At 55.7% G+C, this 17,375-nt stretch overlaps 1 protein-coding gene across 5 annotated transcripts in view; it reads right to left on the bottom strand.

Moving 5' to 3' along the window:
* Nucleotides 1-6: 6 nt before the first annotated feature.
* Nucleotides 7-17,375, bottom strand: part of LOC132385734 (uncharacterized) — a 34,783-nt gene continuing 17,414 nt past the window's right edge. For 3 of the 5 annotated variants that reach the window (XM_059957944.1, XM_059957943.1, XM_059957945.1), the window contains 3 exons: nt 9,927-9,967; nt 8,600-8,637; nt 7-2,205 (listed from right to left, as the gene is read on the bottom strand). In XM_059957944.1, coding sequence (XP_059813927.1) covers nt 1,969-2,205; nt 8,600-8,637; nt 9,927-9,967 — 316 coding nt within the window. In that variant the 3' untranslated portion in view covers nt 7-1,968. Of the gene's footprint in view, nt 2,206-3,755; nt 5,362-8,599; nt 8,638-9,926; nt 9,968-17,375 lie in introns of those variants that run through there. The other 2 variants (XM_059957941.1, XM_059957942.1) reach the window with 1 other exon arrangement.

The raw sequence follows: 17,375 nt of genomic DNA, 5'->3' as shown, positions 1-17,375 counted from the left end.
CAACCAGGGGACAACTTACAGCGGCCAATCCGTCGACAGTTTCATGGACAATTAATGGGACAGTGGGAGGATCACCTGAGGGGAAAAAACCGACGCATTCCACGGGGAGGGCCGACAGACTCCTTACAAAATGGCGCCGGAGTTGACCTCTGAACTCCCCCGAGTTGTAACAGCCCGGCGCTGAACGCTACTTCACCAGGCTTCCTCCAGCTTCCTTGCTTCCGTAAGCCCCATTGGCTCTTTTCTCTGATCAGTGACCGACATTCAGAGGTACTTTGTTCAGTCGCCAACTAACCTACGGACACACACACACACGCACGCACAAAATGCTGGGAGGAGCACGCCCTCCAGCGACTCGCGTGCGTCGCTTGGATTTCCAAGCGCCTGCCGGTTTCCTCTTGTCAGTGATCGAAATGGCCTACGGACGTGCCTGTAGAACGGGGCAGGGGAAACAAGGGGCCCTGAATTCATCCGTATTTGGGGAGGTGGGGAAGTCGGCGCGCCCACAGCTCTTTGCTCGGCCGGTGTGGCCCCCTCGTCTGGCGAAACCCAGACCGAGTCCGCCCGTGCGCCGTGAGTGATCTCGGCTCCCCAGGATTCCGTACGGCCTGCCCGCGTCATCTCGTTGCTGCCGCTGGTTCGTTCTCTGTCATAATCCTCTTGCTTCGTTTGAATTGCCCTCCCCCCAGCTTCCGGAGGAACTGTACATAGTCCCTTCTGCACCCAGTTACCGTCGGTTACGCTGTCAGAGCACAACGTGATTGGAGTACAAACTCCAGTTTCAAGGCAGAAAATACTTCACAGGTTGAGCTGAGGTTCAAACTTTAGTACCTCCCATCCTTAAGGCGACTACAGTTCCACTAATCTTCTCACGGAATTTGTCATGATATTGCACAGTTAGTAGTTAGATTTACTGCTTTAAATACATTCAACAATTCTATTTAAATACAGGCTTTGTTCAGTCAGGGAACGGTTACCAGGAAATGGTCAGCAGTCGTCGTACCGTAATTTGCTGATGCCAAGTGTACTGCATTCCAGTTAATTGGGCCGTCGGGGGCGGGGGAAGGGTTGGCCTCTTAATTGGGGCAACTGTGAGGGAACAGAAACGGATCGAGAAGAGAGCCAGGGTTCCCCTTCGTTCGTTCTTTCGGGACACTGCGCTGCGCAACGCGGGGCGGGAGACGGTTTCGAACCAGCGGCAGTCACGCGCGCGCCGTGCGGCCTTCGCAAACCCAGCCGTGCTCGAGGCGAGCGGCTTCTCAACGGCGTCGCTCCTGCGCGCTCACGCTCAGGGAAAAAAAAAAAGAAGCCGGCGGGGAAAATGAGCAGCAACCCAATTCCTGAATGATCACCTCAGGGTACTACAATGAAGGCGAGGGCTTGGAGGACGTTGTACCATCGATCGCATTGTTCCGGGGCAGTCCGGGCACCCTGATCCTGTTCTTTCGGAGTCAATCGCACAAGATGAATTCCTCCCTCGATAACTATTTGGGACTAATACATAGTTTCACAGTACTGGAGTGGCGTTGCTAATTTTCCAATTTAGTCTGCGCTCCATTTAAATACACAATTTCTCGCCCAGGTTTGCATCGTTTATACCTTTTCAACCGTTTGCACGAAACCGGCTACGTGGGGCCAAAGCGTACCCCGAACGTGCGCCAATGAACCGGATTTCACCGGATTTCTGCTGCCATCCTTATTTATAACGGTCCGACATCAGGCAAAGTTTACATCATAATCCTTGGAATTGACACCCCTTTCTCTCCTGGCGAGATGTGTTATGAGAAGGGTCTGACAGGTAACCATCTTTGTTAACAGATCCAGCATTGTGCTGCATTGCATTTTGCCTGCAAATAATATTTAAACAAGGCCGCGCCTGGTTTTGTAATGTCAAGTTGTAAATAAATGTCCCTCGTTAGCGGGGGCGGGGTGGGGGGGAAGAGTCTTTCTTGTCCGATGGCCTGGGCTTCATACGAGAGTCCCTTTCTTTCTGTCGTACTTCACAGCAGGAGTGAAGTTTATTGTGGCGTACACCGTCGCATTCTCCCTCTGCCTCGCTTTGACCTGTGTGGCCGTCCTCCGAGATCCCCGCTGGGCCACCTGGATTTCAGCGTAGTGGACGTCGGCCGGCCTCTTCTTGTTCACTGTCGCGTAGATGGGCACGTCGGGGGCCACCTCGTCGTAGGTGTGGAAGTCTTCGTAGGCCTGAGGGGCAGGAGCAACACAGAGAGTGTGACGTTTGACTCTGCCGTCGGGGAGGGGGCTACGTAGCGTCCACACCGGGAACGTGAGGGATCCCACCCACCCTGCTCACGGTCTGTCTGTCCCACTCCCGTCGGAGAGGGGGCTACGTAGCACCCACACCAGGACCCACCAGACTCAAAAACAGTGACTTTCCCCAAGCAGTGAGGCTGATCGACACCTCCACCCACTAACCCACCCCTCCACACCCCCAACCACCCACTGACCCACCCCTCCACACCCCCAATCACTCACTGACCCAATCCTCCACACACCCAATCACCCACTGACCCACCCCTCCACACCCCCAACCACCCACTGACCCACCCCTCCACACCCCCAATCACCCACTGACCCACCCCTCCACACCCCCAATCACCCACTGACCCACCCCTCCACACCCTCAACCATCCACTGACCCACCCCTCCACACCCCCAATCACCCACCGACCCACCCCTCCACACCCCCAATCACCCCCTGACCCACCCATCCACACCCCCAATCACCCCCTGACCCACCCCTCCACACCCTCAACCACCCACTGACCCACCCCTCCACACCCCCAATCACCCACTGACCCACCCCTCCACACCCCCAATCACCCACTGACCCACCCCTCCACCCCCCCAAACACCCACTGACCCACCCCTCCACACCCCCGATCACCCACTGACCCACCACTCCACACCCCCAATCACCCACTGACCCACCCCTCCACACCCCCAACCACCCACTGACCCAACCCTCCACACCCCCGATCACCCACTGACCCACCCCTCCACACCCCCAATCACCCACTGACCCACCCCTCCACACCCCCAATCACCCACTGACCCACCCCTCCACACCCCCAACCACCCACTGACCCACCCCTCCACACCCCCCCAATCACCCACTGACCCACCCCTCCACAACCCCAATCACCCACTGACCCACCCCTCCACAACCCCAATCACCCACTGACCCACCCCTCCACACCCTCAACCACCCACTGACCCACCCCTCCACACCCCCAATCACCCACCGACCCACCCCTCCACACCCCCAATCACCCCCTGACCCACCCATCCACACCCCCAATCACCCCCTGACCCACCCCTCCACACCCTCAACCACCCACTGACCCACCCCTCCACACCCCCAATCACCCACTGACCCACCCCTCCACACCCCCAATCACCCACTGACCCACCCACACCCCCAATCACCCACTGACCCACCCCTCCACACCCCCAATCACCCACTGACCCACCCCTCCACACCCCCAATCACCCACTGACCCACCATTCCACATCCCCAATCACCCAATGACCCACCCCTCCACACCCCCAATCACCCACTGACCCACCCCTCCACACCCCCAATCACCCACTGACCCACCTCTCCACACCCCCAATCACCCACTGACCCACCCCTCCACACCCCCAATCACCCACTGACCCACCTCTCCACACCCCCAATCACCCAATGACCCACCCCTCCACACCCCAAACCACCCACTGACCCACCCCTCCACACCCCCAATCACCACTACTTTATCATTTCCTGTCAGAGTCACCCTCTGTACAGACACTCCCGAGCCCAGAGTCACTTTATGGACAGACAGCCAATCTGTGTGTGTGAGCTAGCTTATGTATTCTTATTTGTTGTGTTGTTGCATTGATTGATCGAGACACAGCCCGAAGTAGGCCCTTCCAACCTGGTGGGCCTCGTTGCCTAGCAACCCCCGATTTAACCCCTGCCTAACCACAGGGCGATTTACAGTGACCAATCTATCTACTGACTGGTATGTCGTCGGAGTGCAGGAGAGGAAACCGGAGCGTCCGGAGGAAACCCGGGCGGCCGCGGGGGGGAGATGACGTACAAGCTCCTTACAGTCAGCGCCAGGAATCAAACCCGGGTCGCCGGTACCGAAAAGCTTTTATCACTCATGTGGTGTTTTTATTTCTCTGCGCTGCATCGGATGCAACAATCATTTCGTTTTGCCTTCACACTCGCGCGCAGGGCGCGACACCAAACGGTCTCGAGGCCCGAGTCAGATACTCGTTCTATGGCGCCAGCTGGTTTCGATTTGGCGGGCGGTCGCTGCAAGAAATCAGGAGCCGAGGTGGTGGGGGGGGGGGGGGGGGGTACGTTTCCCGATGAGTTGGCCGGTGGAGCGGAGGTGGAGGGATTCACCCTCGGATCCCTCTGGCTCGCCGCCAAGGCCTCAGGCTTTCCTTCACCGTCAGCGACTGAGTTATTTGGTCAGGGATCCGGCCCAGAACAGGCCCGACTCTGCCCAGCGACCCACCGACTTAACCCGGGACTAATCACGGGGCAACTTACAAAGGCCAATTCACCTGCCAGCCTGTAGGCCTTTGGACGGTGTTTGGGGGGGGGGGGGGCGAGTGGGGAAGGAAAAAGCCAGAGGAAGCCCACGGCGACAGGGAGAAGGTGCGAGACCCTCGACTTCCGGCACCGGCATCGAACTCCGAACGCTGTCTCCCGTTGCCCACAAACACACCCCCCCCCCCCCCGCCGATCTGCAATACCTCACCCTCGCCCAACCACATAGATGCCTCTGCCTCCTCCGAGTCTGGTGACCAAGGAGGTCGCAGGAGGGTCCCCGAAAGCCCTCCCACGGGCAAAGTGAGTGGCAATTCCGGACTGAACTCCAATCAGCGAAGGACGTCATCTCAGATGAGGCTGACGGGCCACGTTGGACAGTAGGGCCTGGCTTCCAGACGGGCCCCATGCCTTCCGAGCCCGCCCTGACCGTCAAAAAAAACACGGGGCAGCCATCACGGGCTCCCCACCCTCACCCCCACCCAAACGACCCTGCGATTTCAGTCTCTGACGACGACGTGCGAACGGCCTTCAGGGCCGGTGGGGGGGGAAGGGGTGAACCCAGGAAAAGCACCCAAGTTCCCCAGTGAGATCCACAGTCCTTCAGAAGTGAAAGCTTCCCAGCTCTTGCCCGAGGAGCTCTGGGGTGCGGGGGGGGGGGGGGGGGGCGGTGGTATCGAACGCCGGGCTGCGGTCGATAAGGAGCAACCCGAGGTGTCACGAAGCGACCTCCGGCGCAGCCGGTCCGCAGCAGATTCCATCTTGTCGGCTCCTCACTCGACCCTAGAACGCTGGCACAGGAAAAGTGCACGTGTCAGGTTGCTCTTCATCGACCGCAGCTCAGCGTTCAAAGCCAACTTCCCCTCAGAACTCATCAATAAGGACCCACACCACCGGTTTCAGGGACAGTTATTACCCCTCAACCATCAGGAAGGAGGTACAGGAGCTCAGGACCCACACCACCAGGTTCAGGGACAGTTATCACCCCTCAACCATCAGGAAGGAGGTACAGGAGCTCAGGACCCACACCACCGGTTTCAGGGACAGTTATTACCCCTCAACCATCAGGAAGGAGGTACAGGAGCTCAGGACCCACACCACCGGTTTCAGGGACAGTTATCACCCCTCAACCATCAGGAAGGAGGTACAGGAGCTCAGGACCCACACCACCGGTTTCAGGGACAGTTATTACCCCTCAACCATCAGGAAGGAGGTACAGGAGCCTCAGGACCCACACCACCAGGTTCAGGGACAGTTATCACCCCTCAACCATCAGGAAGGAGGTACAGGAGCTCAGGACCCACACCACCGGTTTCAGGGACAGTTATTACCCCTCAACCATCAGGAAGGAGGTACAGGAGCTCAGGACCCACACCACCGGTTTCAGGGACAGTTATTACCCCTCAACCATCAGGAAGGAGGTACAGGAGCCTCAGGACCCACACCACCAGGTTCAGGGACAGTTACCACCCCTCAACCATCAGGAAGGAGGTACAGGAGCTCAGGACCCACACCACCGGTTTCAGGGACAGTTATTACCCCTCAACCATCAGGAAGGAGGTACAGGAGCTCAGGACCCACACCACCGGTTTCAGGGACAGTTATCACCCCTCAACCATCAGGAAGGAGGTACAGGAGCTCAGGACCCACACCACCAGGTTCAGGGACAGTTATCACCCCTCAACCATCAGGAAGGAGGTACAGGAGCTCAGGACCCACACCACCGGTTTCAGGGACAGTTATTACCCCTCAACCATCAGGAAGGAGGTACAGGAGCTCAGGACCCACACCACCGGTTTCAGGGACAGTTATTACCCCTCAACCATCAGGAAGGAGGTACAGGAGCCTCAGGACCCACACCACCAGGTTCAGGGACAGTTATCACCCCTCAACCTTCAGGAAGGAGGTACAGGAGCCTCAGGACCTACTCCACCAGGTTCAGGGACAGTTATCACCCCTCAACCATCAGGAGGAGGTACGGGAGCCCCAGGACCCGCACCGCCAGGTTCAGGGACAGTTATTACCCCTCAACCATCAGGAAGGAGGTACAGGAGCCTCAGGACCCACACCACCAGGTTCAGGAACAGTTATTACCCCACAACCATCAGGAAGGAGGTACAGGAGCCTGAGGACCCACACCACCATGTTCAGAGACTGTTATCACTCCTCAACCATCGGGCTCCTGAACCAGAGGGGATAACTTCACTCACCCCAACACCAAACTGTTCCCACAGCCTGTGGGCTCACTTTCAAAGACTCTTCATCTCAGGTCTCGATTTTTTATTCCGCTCATTTATTATTATTATTAGTTTTTAAAATTCTTTCCCACTGTTTGTTTGCCTGCCCGGTTGGTCTTCGATTGGTTTGATTGTGGTTACTGGAGTTACTGAGAATGCCAGCAAGGAAAGGAATCTCGGAGTTCCGTACGGAGACATAGATGTCCGCTGGTCAGGAAGTTATTTTGAACTTGCAGAGAGGAGGATGGTCAGCACCAAGAAGGGCAATAGGGGCGGGAAGGCTGTGACCTTTCCCCTCTTGGAAAGGTCACGGAGAGGTCGAGGTTGACCATGGACGTCACGTCCTAGCCATCTCCGTGATACACAAGGCAAGCCGGGGCAGTACGAGATGCAGAGCGAGCTTTTAGCCCACGTAGCCGGCTCCCCCTCTCCCCCCAGCTGATTTTCCCAAAGGAACGGCAGAGAGCGATACGGTCTGGCACCAGGAGTCACCGGTCAGCGTCGAACTCGACGTCGGACTGCCTCCGGGACTCCAGCTCCGGATTTTCCCCCTCGGGGTTCACTCCCGGAGCCTCCCCCGCGAGCGGGTACAGCGGAGGTTTGAGATCGGAGTTTTCCCTCCCCCGGACGAGCCGCCGACCGCGGCCCGACGAGCCCCGTCCGCCCGGAGCGACTGGTTTTGAGGCACCAGTGACCCACCTTTGCCCCCTTCTCCCGTCGGTAGAAACGGTTCCGCCGGGTTTAGTAGCTGAGCCTCACGTGAAGGCCGGGAGCTGGACTGGGTTGTCAGAGGCTGTTTGAGACGCACGTGACCCGGAGCGTTGAACAGGCGGTGGGAGCTCGACCCCACTACCCAAACCCCGGCTTTCTGTAAGTCACTCTGTCGGGAGGGGATGGTCCCTCAGAGGGAAAGCAGCTGCCCGGTTTACGATGTTGCGGTCATCTCCGGTGTGCAGTGGGGGGGGGGGGGGGGATTTACCAGCGAAGAGGAGGGACTGGTGCCTCTATCACTCAGAGTGAGACTCCCGTTGAGGCAAAAGAGCTCGGTGAAAGTCTGGCCCGATTGCGCTCGTCTGCGGACTGCCGAGGCCCGTCCCTACCGACCACGTCTATGAACTCTAGGCACTGGGGGCTATATTTATTTTTATTTGTGCAACCGTACTCTTACTGCTAACTAATATGAGCCCCGCGCGCCTCGTGCCGTCTGTGGGCTTTGGTACAGCGTTTTGTACCCTGGTCCCGTTTCGTCTGGCTGTATCCACATGAAACTTGGGTCAGGGCTGCCCCGGGAGTTAGGGCCATAGGCCTAAGGCGAGAGGGAGGAATATTAGAAGTGATTTGAGGAGAGAGTTGCGTTTGTTCTTTTTTTTTAAATACAAAGAGCGGCTGGCGCCCCGAAAGGGTGATGAAACCAGATTCAGGCACAGGCCGGAAAGCAGGCTAGACAGAGGAGCACGCGGGCAAATGGGATAAGGAGAGGAAGTTTCAAGTATTTTATTCGGAGAGACAGGGCAGAACAGGCCCCTTGACTTAGCCCTAAAGGGACAATTTACAACAGCCGATCTGTCTTTGGGCTGCGGGAGGGAACCAGAGCACCCGGGGGGGGGGGGGGGAGCCCACGGTTACCGCGGCGGGGGAGAGCGTACAGCGGACGCCGGGGCTGAACTCTGACCTCTTTCACCCCCCCCCCCCCCCCCCCCCGTGACTCTGTGCCCGACGGATGTTACAGTTGTGTCTATGACGGCGGAGGACAACCAATCATCTTATCAGCTCCGCTCTCGGTCATTATTACCTGCACGTGTCTACTCTCTCTTGCCCCGGTATTAAGACCTACGAGAAAGAAAAGAATTCATGAAATCTTAGTATCATCCTTGTGGGGCAGAAGGAGAATCAAGAGATTGAACATTAGTAACCTCCCTGTTTGCTGGAGAAATTGCGGAAATCAAAATGCAAATCATTATCATAGTTTTTTGGGACTGCCCTGTTTTCAAAGACACAATGGAGGGGGATACACAATGCCCTACAAGACAACTTTAAATGTGAAATACCCTTGGAGAGTGAGACCATATATTTTGGATATATACCAAAATATATATACTGGGAGGTCACAGAGGCTGCTGAGGGAACCTCCAGGCAGCAATGGGCCAAAGGGGGCACAGGCCAGGGCCCGATCCAACCCTGGGCTGGGTTGAGAGACCCGGAACACCCGACGACCCCAGGTGACATCGCCGATGACCTGCCCCAGCCCGTCCGGGGTCCCGGCGTCCGACTCGTCACCAACCGCCCAACTGACAGATGGCCAGCGACCCGAACCGTTCTGTCTGGTTTGCTCCCCACTGACGCTGACACTGGGGATTCCCACGTTTCCCCCCTTTCTATCCCGACATGGAATTCACTTTTCTCTGGGGGCCGGGTGGGGAGGGGTTAGCGCGACGCTCCGCGGTACCCGAGACCCGGGTTCAATTCCCCCTGCTGTCCGTGGGGAGTTTGCAGGATCTCTCCCCATGACCGCCTGGGTTTCCCCTGGGGGGCCCCATTTTCCTCCCGCAGTCGGCTGGGTGGGGTCATTGGCCATTGTGAATGGGGAGACTGGGGGAGACTGAGGGGAGACTGGGAGACTGGGGAGACTGAGGGGAGACTGGGGAGACGGGGAGAATGGGGAGACTGGGGAGACTGGGGGAGACGAGGGGAGACTGGGGAGACTGAGGGGAGACGGGGAGAATGGGGGGATGAGAATGGGGAGATGGGGGGATGGGGGAATGGGGAGATGGGGAGAATGGGGAGACTGGGGGAGACTGGGGAGGGGAGAATGGGGAGACGGGGAGAATGGGGGAGACGGGGAGAATGGGGGAGACGGGGAGAATGGGGGAGACGGGGAGAATGGGGAGACGGGGAGAATGGGGAGATGGGGAGACAGGAGAATGGGGAGATGGGGAGACAGGAGAATGGGGAGATGGGGAGAATGGGGGGATGAGAATGAGGAGATGGGGGGATGAGGAGATGGGGGGATGAGGAGATGGGGGATGGGGAGAATGGGGCAACAGGGAGAATGGGGGAGATGGGGAGACGGGGAGAATGGGGGAGATGGGGAGAATGGGGGGACACCCCCAATCACTTACCTGTGCTGTTCCTCGTTGATTTCCTCTTTTGGAATCCTTTCCTGTTGGAGAATTAAAAAGCACTTTAACAAGCTGAAACCGGCAATTAAAAACAGTAATCTTCAAACAGACACACGCCGGGAGGGGAGGTAGCCGGGAGACCAAACTGAAAACCCAACAGCAGGGAGGGTAAACCCCCCCCCCCCACCTTAACCAGACCCCTGCTGGTTTTACAAACTTCCCTGAGGTCACCCCTTCACACTCCGGGGGCGGGGGTGGTGGAGGAGGGTGAACTCTGACCTCTCCCAGCAGTCCAGGCCCTCTGGTCCAGTCGGCCTCCTCGTCCGACTCCCGCCCGATGACAACCCCCCTCCCCCCACCCAGCGGGCAAAGCCGTGCGCAGCACTGCTAGTACGGCCTTGTGCAGCCGAGGCCCTCTTATCTCCTGGAACTCTACGAGGTTTAATACAGAGGGATGGGGAGCATCGATAAGGTGGGTGCTCATTCCCCCTCCCCCCCCCCCCCCATGGAGGACTCTCTCATTGCCCGACGCGGTTACGAGTCCCTCCTGAGGGGCAGACGGCACCTCCTGCTGGTGGCAAGAGTCCGCAGCACGGCCGGATGAGGAAGCACAGGCCTGTATTCCTCACAGCTCCTGGGGCGTCACGCTAGGAAGTCCTCCGTCGGTCGGGGGTTCGCCCCGCCATCGACCACCGGTTTGATCGGTCCTGGGAAACTTCCGTCTCGAGTGCATCAAAACGCTTCACAGACGGATTTCACGGCCTTCCCGCCGTACAGCCGCCAGTCAGCCCAGGGCACTCCTTCCCTGCACCCCCCTCAGCGATCCCCGACACCTTCTCCTCCCGCCGGATTTACAGACACCCCCCCCCCCCGCCCCACAGTCCGGCGCAAAAGACTCCGACGCCGTAGCCATTCGCATCAATGCCTCGGGCCTTGCACAGTCCTGTTGATCGGCGAACTCCTTGCAGATGGTGGCAGGAATCGCACCCGGGGAGGGCGGGAGAGTGGGAGTGGTAATAGGGGCAGAATAGCCCCGCTCCGCCATTTCACCAGGGCCCACCCGATTTCCCTGTCGGCCCCCAGTCTCCCCGTGTCCCTCCGTGCCCCGACCTGCCTTCAACGGTTCGGCGTCCGCAGCCGCGCGCGGCAACCAGTTCCGCCACAACACTCCCCCTGCACGTCCCCGACTGCCGACGTCAGAAAAGCTCACACAGTGGTGGGACTTCGCCGCCTCTCCCCCCCCCCAGGAACGGCGGCGGGCCCGGGAAGACGGGTTTCAGGTCCAGACGCCGTCGACCGGGCAGGCGTCTCCGCACGCTCCGAGCCGGCTTGAACTCTGAACGGAGACGGCTCGTGAGGTTCCCGGAGAGGCCAAGGTGGTTACCGAATCACGGAACGCGGTCGCAGGGCGGGCCATTCGGCCCAGGACGAGGTGCCAACCTGTTAACCCACTCGAAGATCAAACCAACCCTTCCATATAACCATATAACAATCACAGCACGGAAACAGGCCGTCTCGGCCCTCCTAGTCCGTGCCGAACTCTTAATCTCACCTAGTCCCACCTACCCGCACTCAGCCCATAACCCTCCACTCCTTTCCTGTCCATATACCTATCCAATTTTACCTTAAATGACACAACTGAACTGGCCTCTACTACTTCTACAGGAAGCTCATTCCACACAACTATCACTCTCTGACTAAAGAAATACCCCCTCGTGTTTCCCTTAAACTTCTGCCCCCTAACTCTCAAATCATGTCCTCTCATTTGAATCCCCCCTCCTCTCAATGGAAACAGCCTATTCACGTCAACTCTATCTATCCCTCTCAAAATTTTAAATACCTCGATCAAATCCCCCCTCAACCTTCTACGCTCCAATGAATAGAGACCTAACTTGTTCAACCTTTCTCTGTAACTTAAGTGCTGAAACCCAGGTAACATCCTAGTAAATTGTCTCTGCACTCTCTCTAATTTATTGATATCTTTCCTATAATTCGGTGACCAGAACTGTACACAACCCTCCATTTTTCCTCTTTCATCCGCAAGCCTATCCAAAAGCCCCTTAAGTACTCCCCATGCTTTAGAAATTGTCGAAAAGACTGACTTCCAGAGCGATTTTAATATAGAACATGACCAGAACAGATGTGTCAGTGTAGCTATCTCAGTTTTACATCCATCACAATACTTGTCAACATTGGGAAATATTTTAGACAGTCTCTCCCTCGTCAGATGGTAACGATGCACAATTTTAAATTGAATCGGTGAATGACTGGCACAGATCGAAGAAGGGTTAACCAGCTTCAGAATCCGCGTCCAATCCTCCCCTATAAAAGTCAGATTGAGTTCCTTCTCTCAATCTTGTTCAATCTTAAGTAAAGGACGCTTATCCCATTGTAATAATAAATTATAAATTCTTCCAATAGAACCTTTCATCGAAGGGTTCATATTCATAATAGTATCCAACAGGTCAGCCTCCAATATGTACGGGAAATCACTTGTATTTTTGTAAAAAAATGTCTAACTTGAAGATATTGTAAAAAAATGTGAATATGAAAGAGAATATTTATATTTAAGACATCAATCTGCCTTATTTTAAAAAAATCCAAAAAAAGAATTAATACCTTTACTTTTCCAAAGTAAAAAAAAATTGACTGTGCTTTCCCCATGCGCTTTGCTTTACTGGAATCAGCTGTTTTTAAAACATAGAAACCTACAGCCCGTCACAGGCCCTTCGGCCCACAATGCTGTGCTGACCATGTAACCTGCTCTGGAAACTGCCTACAATTTCCCTACAGCCCCTCTATTTTTATAAGCTCCACACACCTATCCAGGAGTCTCTTAAAAGACCCTATCGTATCCGCCTTTTTAATACTTCTTAAAAAAAAATATATCATTTAGAATATTGCAAACCTAAAATCGTAGTTCTTACATCATTTGTATTTTTAACAATTTGTGTATTTAACAAACTCGGTTTTTTTCAGCAAGTGGTGGTTTGTCGCCACCTGCTGGCGGAAAGCAGCACGGCAGCTACATATACCTTTTCATTTTTGGAGCAAACGCCAGGAAATCTGCAGATGCTGGGAATTCAGGCAACAACACACACAAAATGCCGGTGGAACACAGCAGGCCAGGCAGCGTCTATAGGGAGAAGCGCTGGCCAGACGAGGAAATCTGCAGATGCTGGGAATTCAAGCAACAACACACACAAAATGCCGGTGGAACACAGCAGGCCAGGCAGCGTCTATAGGGAGAAGCGCTGGCCAGACGAGGAAATCTGCATTTGCTGGAAATTCAAGCAACAACACACACAAAATGCAGGTGGGACGCAGCAGGCCGGGCAGCGTCTACAGGGAGAAGCTCTGTCCAGACGTTTCGGGCCGAGACCCTTCGTCAGGACTGACTGAAAGGAAAGATAGTAAACACGAGGAAATCTGCAGATGCTGGAAATTCAAGCAACACACACACACACACACACACACACACACACACACACACACACACACACACACACACACACACACACACACACACACACACAAAACGCAAGAAGTCCTGATGAAGGGTCTCGGCCCAAAACGTCGACAGTGCTTCTCCCTATAGATGTTGCCTGGCCTGCTGTGTTCCACCGGCATTTTGTGTGTGTCCTTTTCATTTTTAATTTGTTTAGTACAGTGGTCCCCAACCAACGGACTGCAGTCCGGTACCGGTAGGCAATTCAGAAGGCACAAAGCATGTGCCACCGGACCGCGAGGGAACGATACGATTTGGCGATATGAGTCGATATGAGTCAGCTGCACCTTTCCTCATTCCCTGTCCCGCCCGCTGTTGAACTTGAACCCACGCGAGGTCGTCAGTCGCCCAAACGCGGTGACACTCTGGCGCCAGGGACAGACGGGCGCCGCCTCTGAACCTGTTCAGCGCACCGAATGTCCGCGGGGAACCCGGTGCTAAGATATTCGCAGACGACCTAATTCGGGCTCGGGGTTTCCTAAGCAGCGGAGCAGCTACCTCGCTGCGATCGAGTGAAAGTCATCCCTCGAGCCAAACTTCTGTCGGCCGATAGACCCTAGCTACCCACAAGGGGGGCGGGTGCGCGCCCTGTCGCACCCCTCGCTCGGTCGGTCACTCTCTCCGGACTGCGATCGCCACGGCCCCGGTACGGGGACCTCCGGCCCTGACCTCGTCCTCTCACCCCAGCCACGACCAGCCGCACCTGGCCGAGACAGCGGGCGGGCGGGCGGGAAGCTGGAGTTCGGGCCCGGAGGCTGTCCAATGAGACAATGAAGCCCTCAAAACTGCATCGGCAAACTGAGTCCAAGCACCCTGCACCTAAAGACAAACCCGCTGAGTTTTTTGAGCAGGGAAAGACGTGAGCAAGTGGGACAGAGGCAAGCGCTGGGAACCATGGACACTAAATTGCGGAATAGACTGCACGTAAGGAACCCCCTTCGAGTATCTCTGTATTCCGGTCGTGATTAACACCCCCCCACCGGTCGGCCGAGAATATTGTCAATATTAAACCGGTCCGCGGTGTGAAAAAGGTTGGTGACCCCTGACTTAGTACACATCAGTATATATTGATGAAGCATTCCTGTTCGTTTAAATAATTAATCAGGGGTTGTGTGTATAAATAGGCAAATTGCATACGCCATCACGTGACACGCACACCCCTCACTTCAAGTCAACTCCAAGTTAGACCCGCTCTTTCTGGACTCCTTTGAATTAGTTCAATATTACGTTACTGGTGGCGAGGGCAGGATTGGAAAACCCACACACATCAAAGGGTAAAATAGTCTGAACTATCTGAACTACTAGTCTGACCAACAGTTTTGGTCCCCTAATCTGAGGAAAGAAATTCCTTCCACAGAGGGAGTACAGAGAAGGTTCACCAGATTGATTCCTGGGATGGCAGGACTTTCATACGAAGAAAGACTGGATCGACTGGGCTTATACTCACTGGAATTTGGAAGATTGAGGGGGGATCTTATTGAAAAGTTTAAAATTCTAAAGGGATTGTACGGGCTAGATGCAGGAAGATTGTTTCCGATGTTGGGGAAGTCCAGAACGAGGGGTCACAGTTTAAGGATAAAGGGGAAGCCTTTTAGGACCGAGATGAGGAAAAACCTCTTCACACAGAGAGTGGTGAATCTGTGGAATTCTCTGCCACAGGAAACAGTTGAGGCCGGTTCATTGGCTATATTTAAGAGGGAGTTAGATATGGCATCTTGTGGCTAAAGGGATCAGGGGGTTTGGAGAGAAAGCAGGTACAGGGTTCTGAGTTGGATGATCAGCCATGGTCATACTGAACGACGGTGCAGGCTCGAAGGGCCGAATGGCCTACTCCTGCGCCTATTTTCTATGTTTCTATGAACTGAAAGTGCCGCACCCAAGTTTCACAAGGCTCGTCCCGTTCCGCCAGGAAGTAGCCAGTGAGCCGGATTACGGAGAGGCTGTGAGGGAATTCTTCCCGAGTCTGAGTGGAGCCCGCGGGCAACAGCAGCGGTGCCAGTAGCCGGGAAGAACGAGTCTGCCAGGGTGTGTGTGAGACTGAAAGTACACCAGTACCCTCCGCCCGGGGTAGAGGGAACCTCCGCAAACCTAGCGGATCGTGAACACGCCCCAGCACATCACACAAACCGATCTCCCATCCTTGGACTCACTTTACACCGCACGCGGTCGGAGCAGGGCTGCCAGGATAATCGAGGACACGACCCCCCCAGCCAACACACTTTCTGTCCCTCTTCCCTCCGGGAGAAGGTTCAGGAGCACGAAGACTCGTACGGCCAGATTTGGGAACAGCTTCTTCCCAACTGTGATAAGACTGCTGAACGGATCCCGACCCGGATCTGGGCCGTACCTTCCAAATATCCGGATCTGACTTGCACTACCTTAACTTTCCCTTTTCTGTTTTCTAATTACGATCTATAATTTAAATTTCTATTATACTTACTGCGGTTTGTGCTCCAGGGAGCGCGAAGCGCAGAGTCGAATATCGCCGTGATGATTGTACGCTCGGGTACCAATTGTTTGGCGACATTGAAGTAAAACCTTCCTGGAGGAGAACTCAGTTGAGGCCTAACTGCAGACGGAGTTGGGAGAAGGGTAAAGTGTTTCTCAACACTCACAAAGCCTGTTTTTGGGGCAGCATCTGCACCTGCCCCGGCAGAAAGCCACGGGGACCGCCCGGGCGACCAGCCAGGACGACGAGGGTCACCTCCAAACTCTCGGCAGCGTGTCGAGAAACGATTGGGCGGTGACGGGCTGGGAGCACGACGCAACAACCGCGAACTCTTCAGACCGAGCGACGCTGACACGACTGACGCACAAGGATCGCACGCGCGTGCCGAGGAAGTTCAAGAGCAGTGGCGGGGCAAATACCCTTTTTTCAGGGTTCGTCAGTCACTGTAACAAACCCGGCTACTGTGCCCCACCCCTTGAAGTCACGACTGGGGAGAGCAGGAAGATATAACAACGGACAAAGCGCGTCTCCGAAAGACACACTGCACTCACACGTTACGATCCACACTTCCCCGCGACGCCTCGCCTCAGAAACGGGTGCGGTCGTGTCAGGCGTTACCAGCGATGCAAGTCTACGTCCCGCAGTCTTTCCCTCACCGCCGCGGAGAGGAGTTAATCCCAGACCGACGGGGCAGCCTTGAGCCCGGTATGGGGCGTGAAGTTCTTCCACCGGCCCCCGCGCGGGGGGGGGGGGGGGGCGTGGGTCGCCCCCGTTACTGATCGCCAAACCGCCGGCGCCCGTTTCCGATCCGCAGAAGGGTGCCCCACCCAGGAACGGGGAGAGCTGGCCTCCGCTCCCTCGGAGGGGGCCATCGCAAGATGGAACTCAAGAGGGCAGCTAACTGCGGGAAAGGTGGCGGGTTGTCCCGCTCACTCCTGGGAAAGGAAGCGCCCAAAAATAGTTACAAAAGAGGACACTCCTCAAGTCAAGTCAGTTTTTATTCTCATTTCAACCATAACTGCTGGTACAGTACACAGTAAAAATGAGACGTTTTCCAGGACCATGGTGCTACATGAAACAGCATAAAAACTAGACTGAACTACATAAAAAACAACACAGAGAAAGCTACACTGGATTACAGACCTACCCAGGACTGCATAAAGTGCACAAAACAGTGCAGGCATTGCAATAAATAATAAACAGGACAATAGGGCAGTGAGGTGTCAGTCCAGGCTCTGGGTATTGAGGAGTCTGACGGTTTGGGGGAAGAAACTGTTACACAGTTTGGTCGTGAGAGCCCGAATGCTTTGGAGCCTTTTCCCAGACGGCAGGAGGGAGAAGAGATTGTATGAGGGGTGCGTGGGGTCCTTCATAATGCAGGTGGTGCGTGGGATGGGGAGTAGCTAAATTCACCTGTTGAGATAATTTACGTAACAAATACAGTCGGCCCTGCTTATCCGCGGGGCATTGGTTCCAGACCCCCCGCGGATAC

This window comes from Hypanus sabinus (genome assembly GCF_030144855.1).
Source record: "Hypanus sabinus isolate sHypSab1 chromosome X2 unlocalized genomic scaffold, sHypSab1.hap1 SUPER_X2_unloc_13, whole genome shotgun sequence".
NCBI lineage: Eukaryota > Metazoa > Chordata > Chondrichthyes > Myliobatiformes > Dasyatidae > Hypanus > Hypanus sabinus.
The sequence above is the reverse complement of the archived record's forward strand: the minus strand, read 5'-3'. Positions and strand labels throughout refer to the sequence as shown.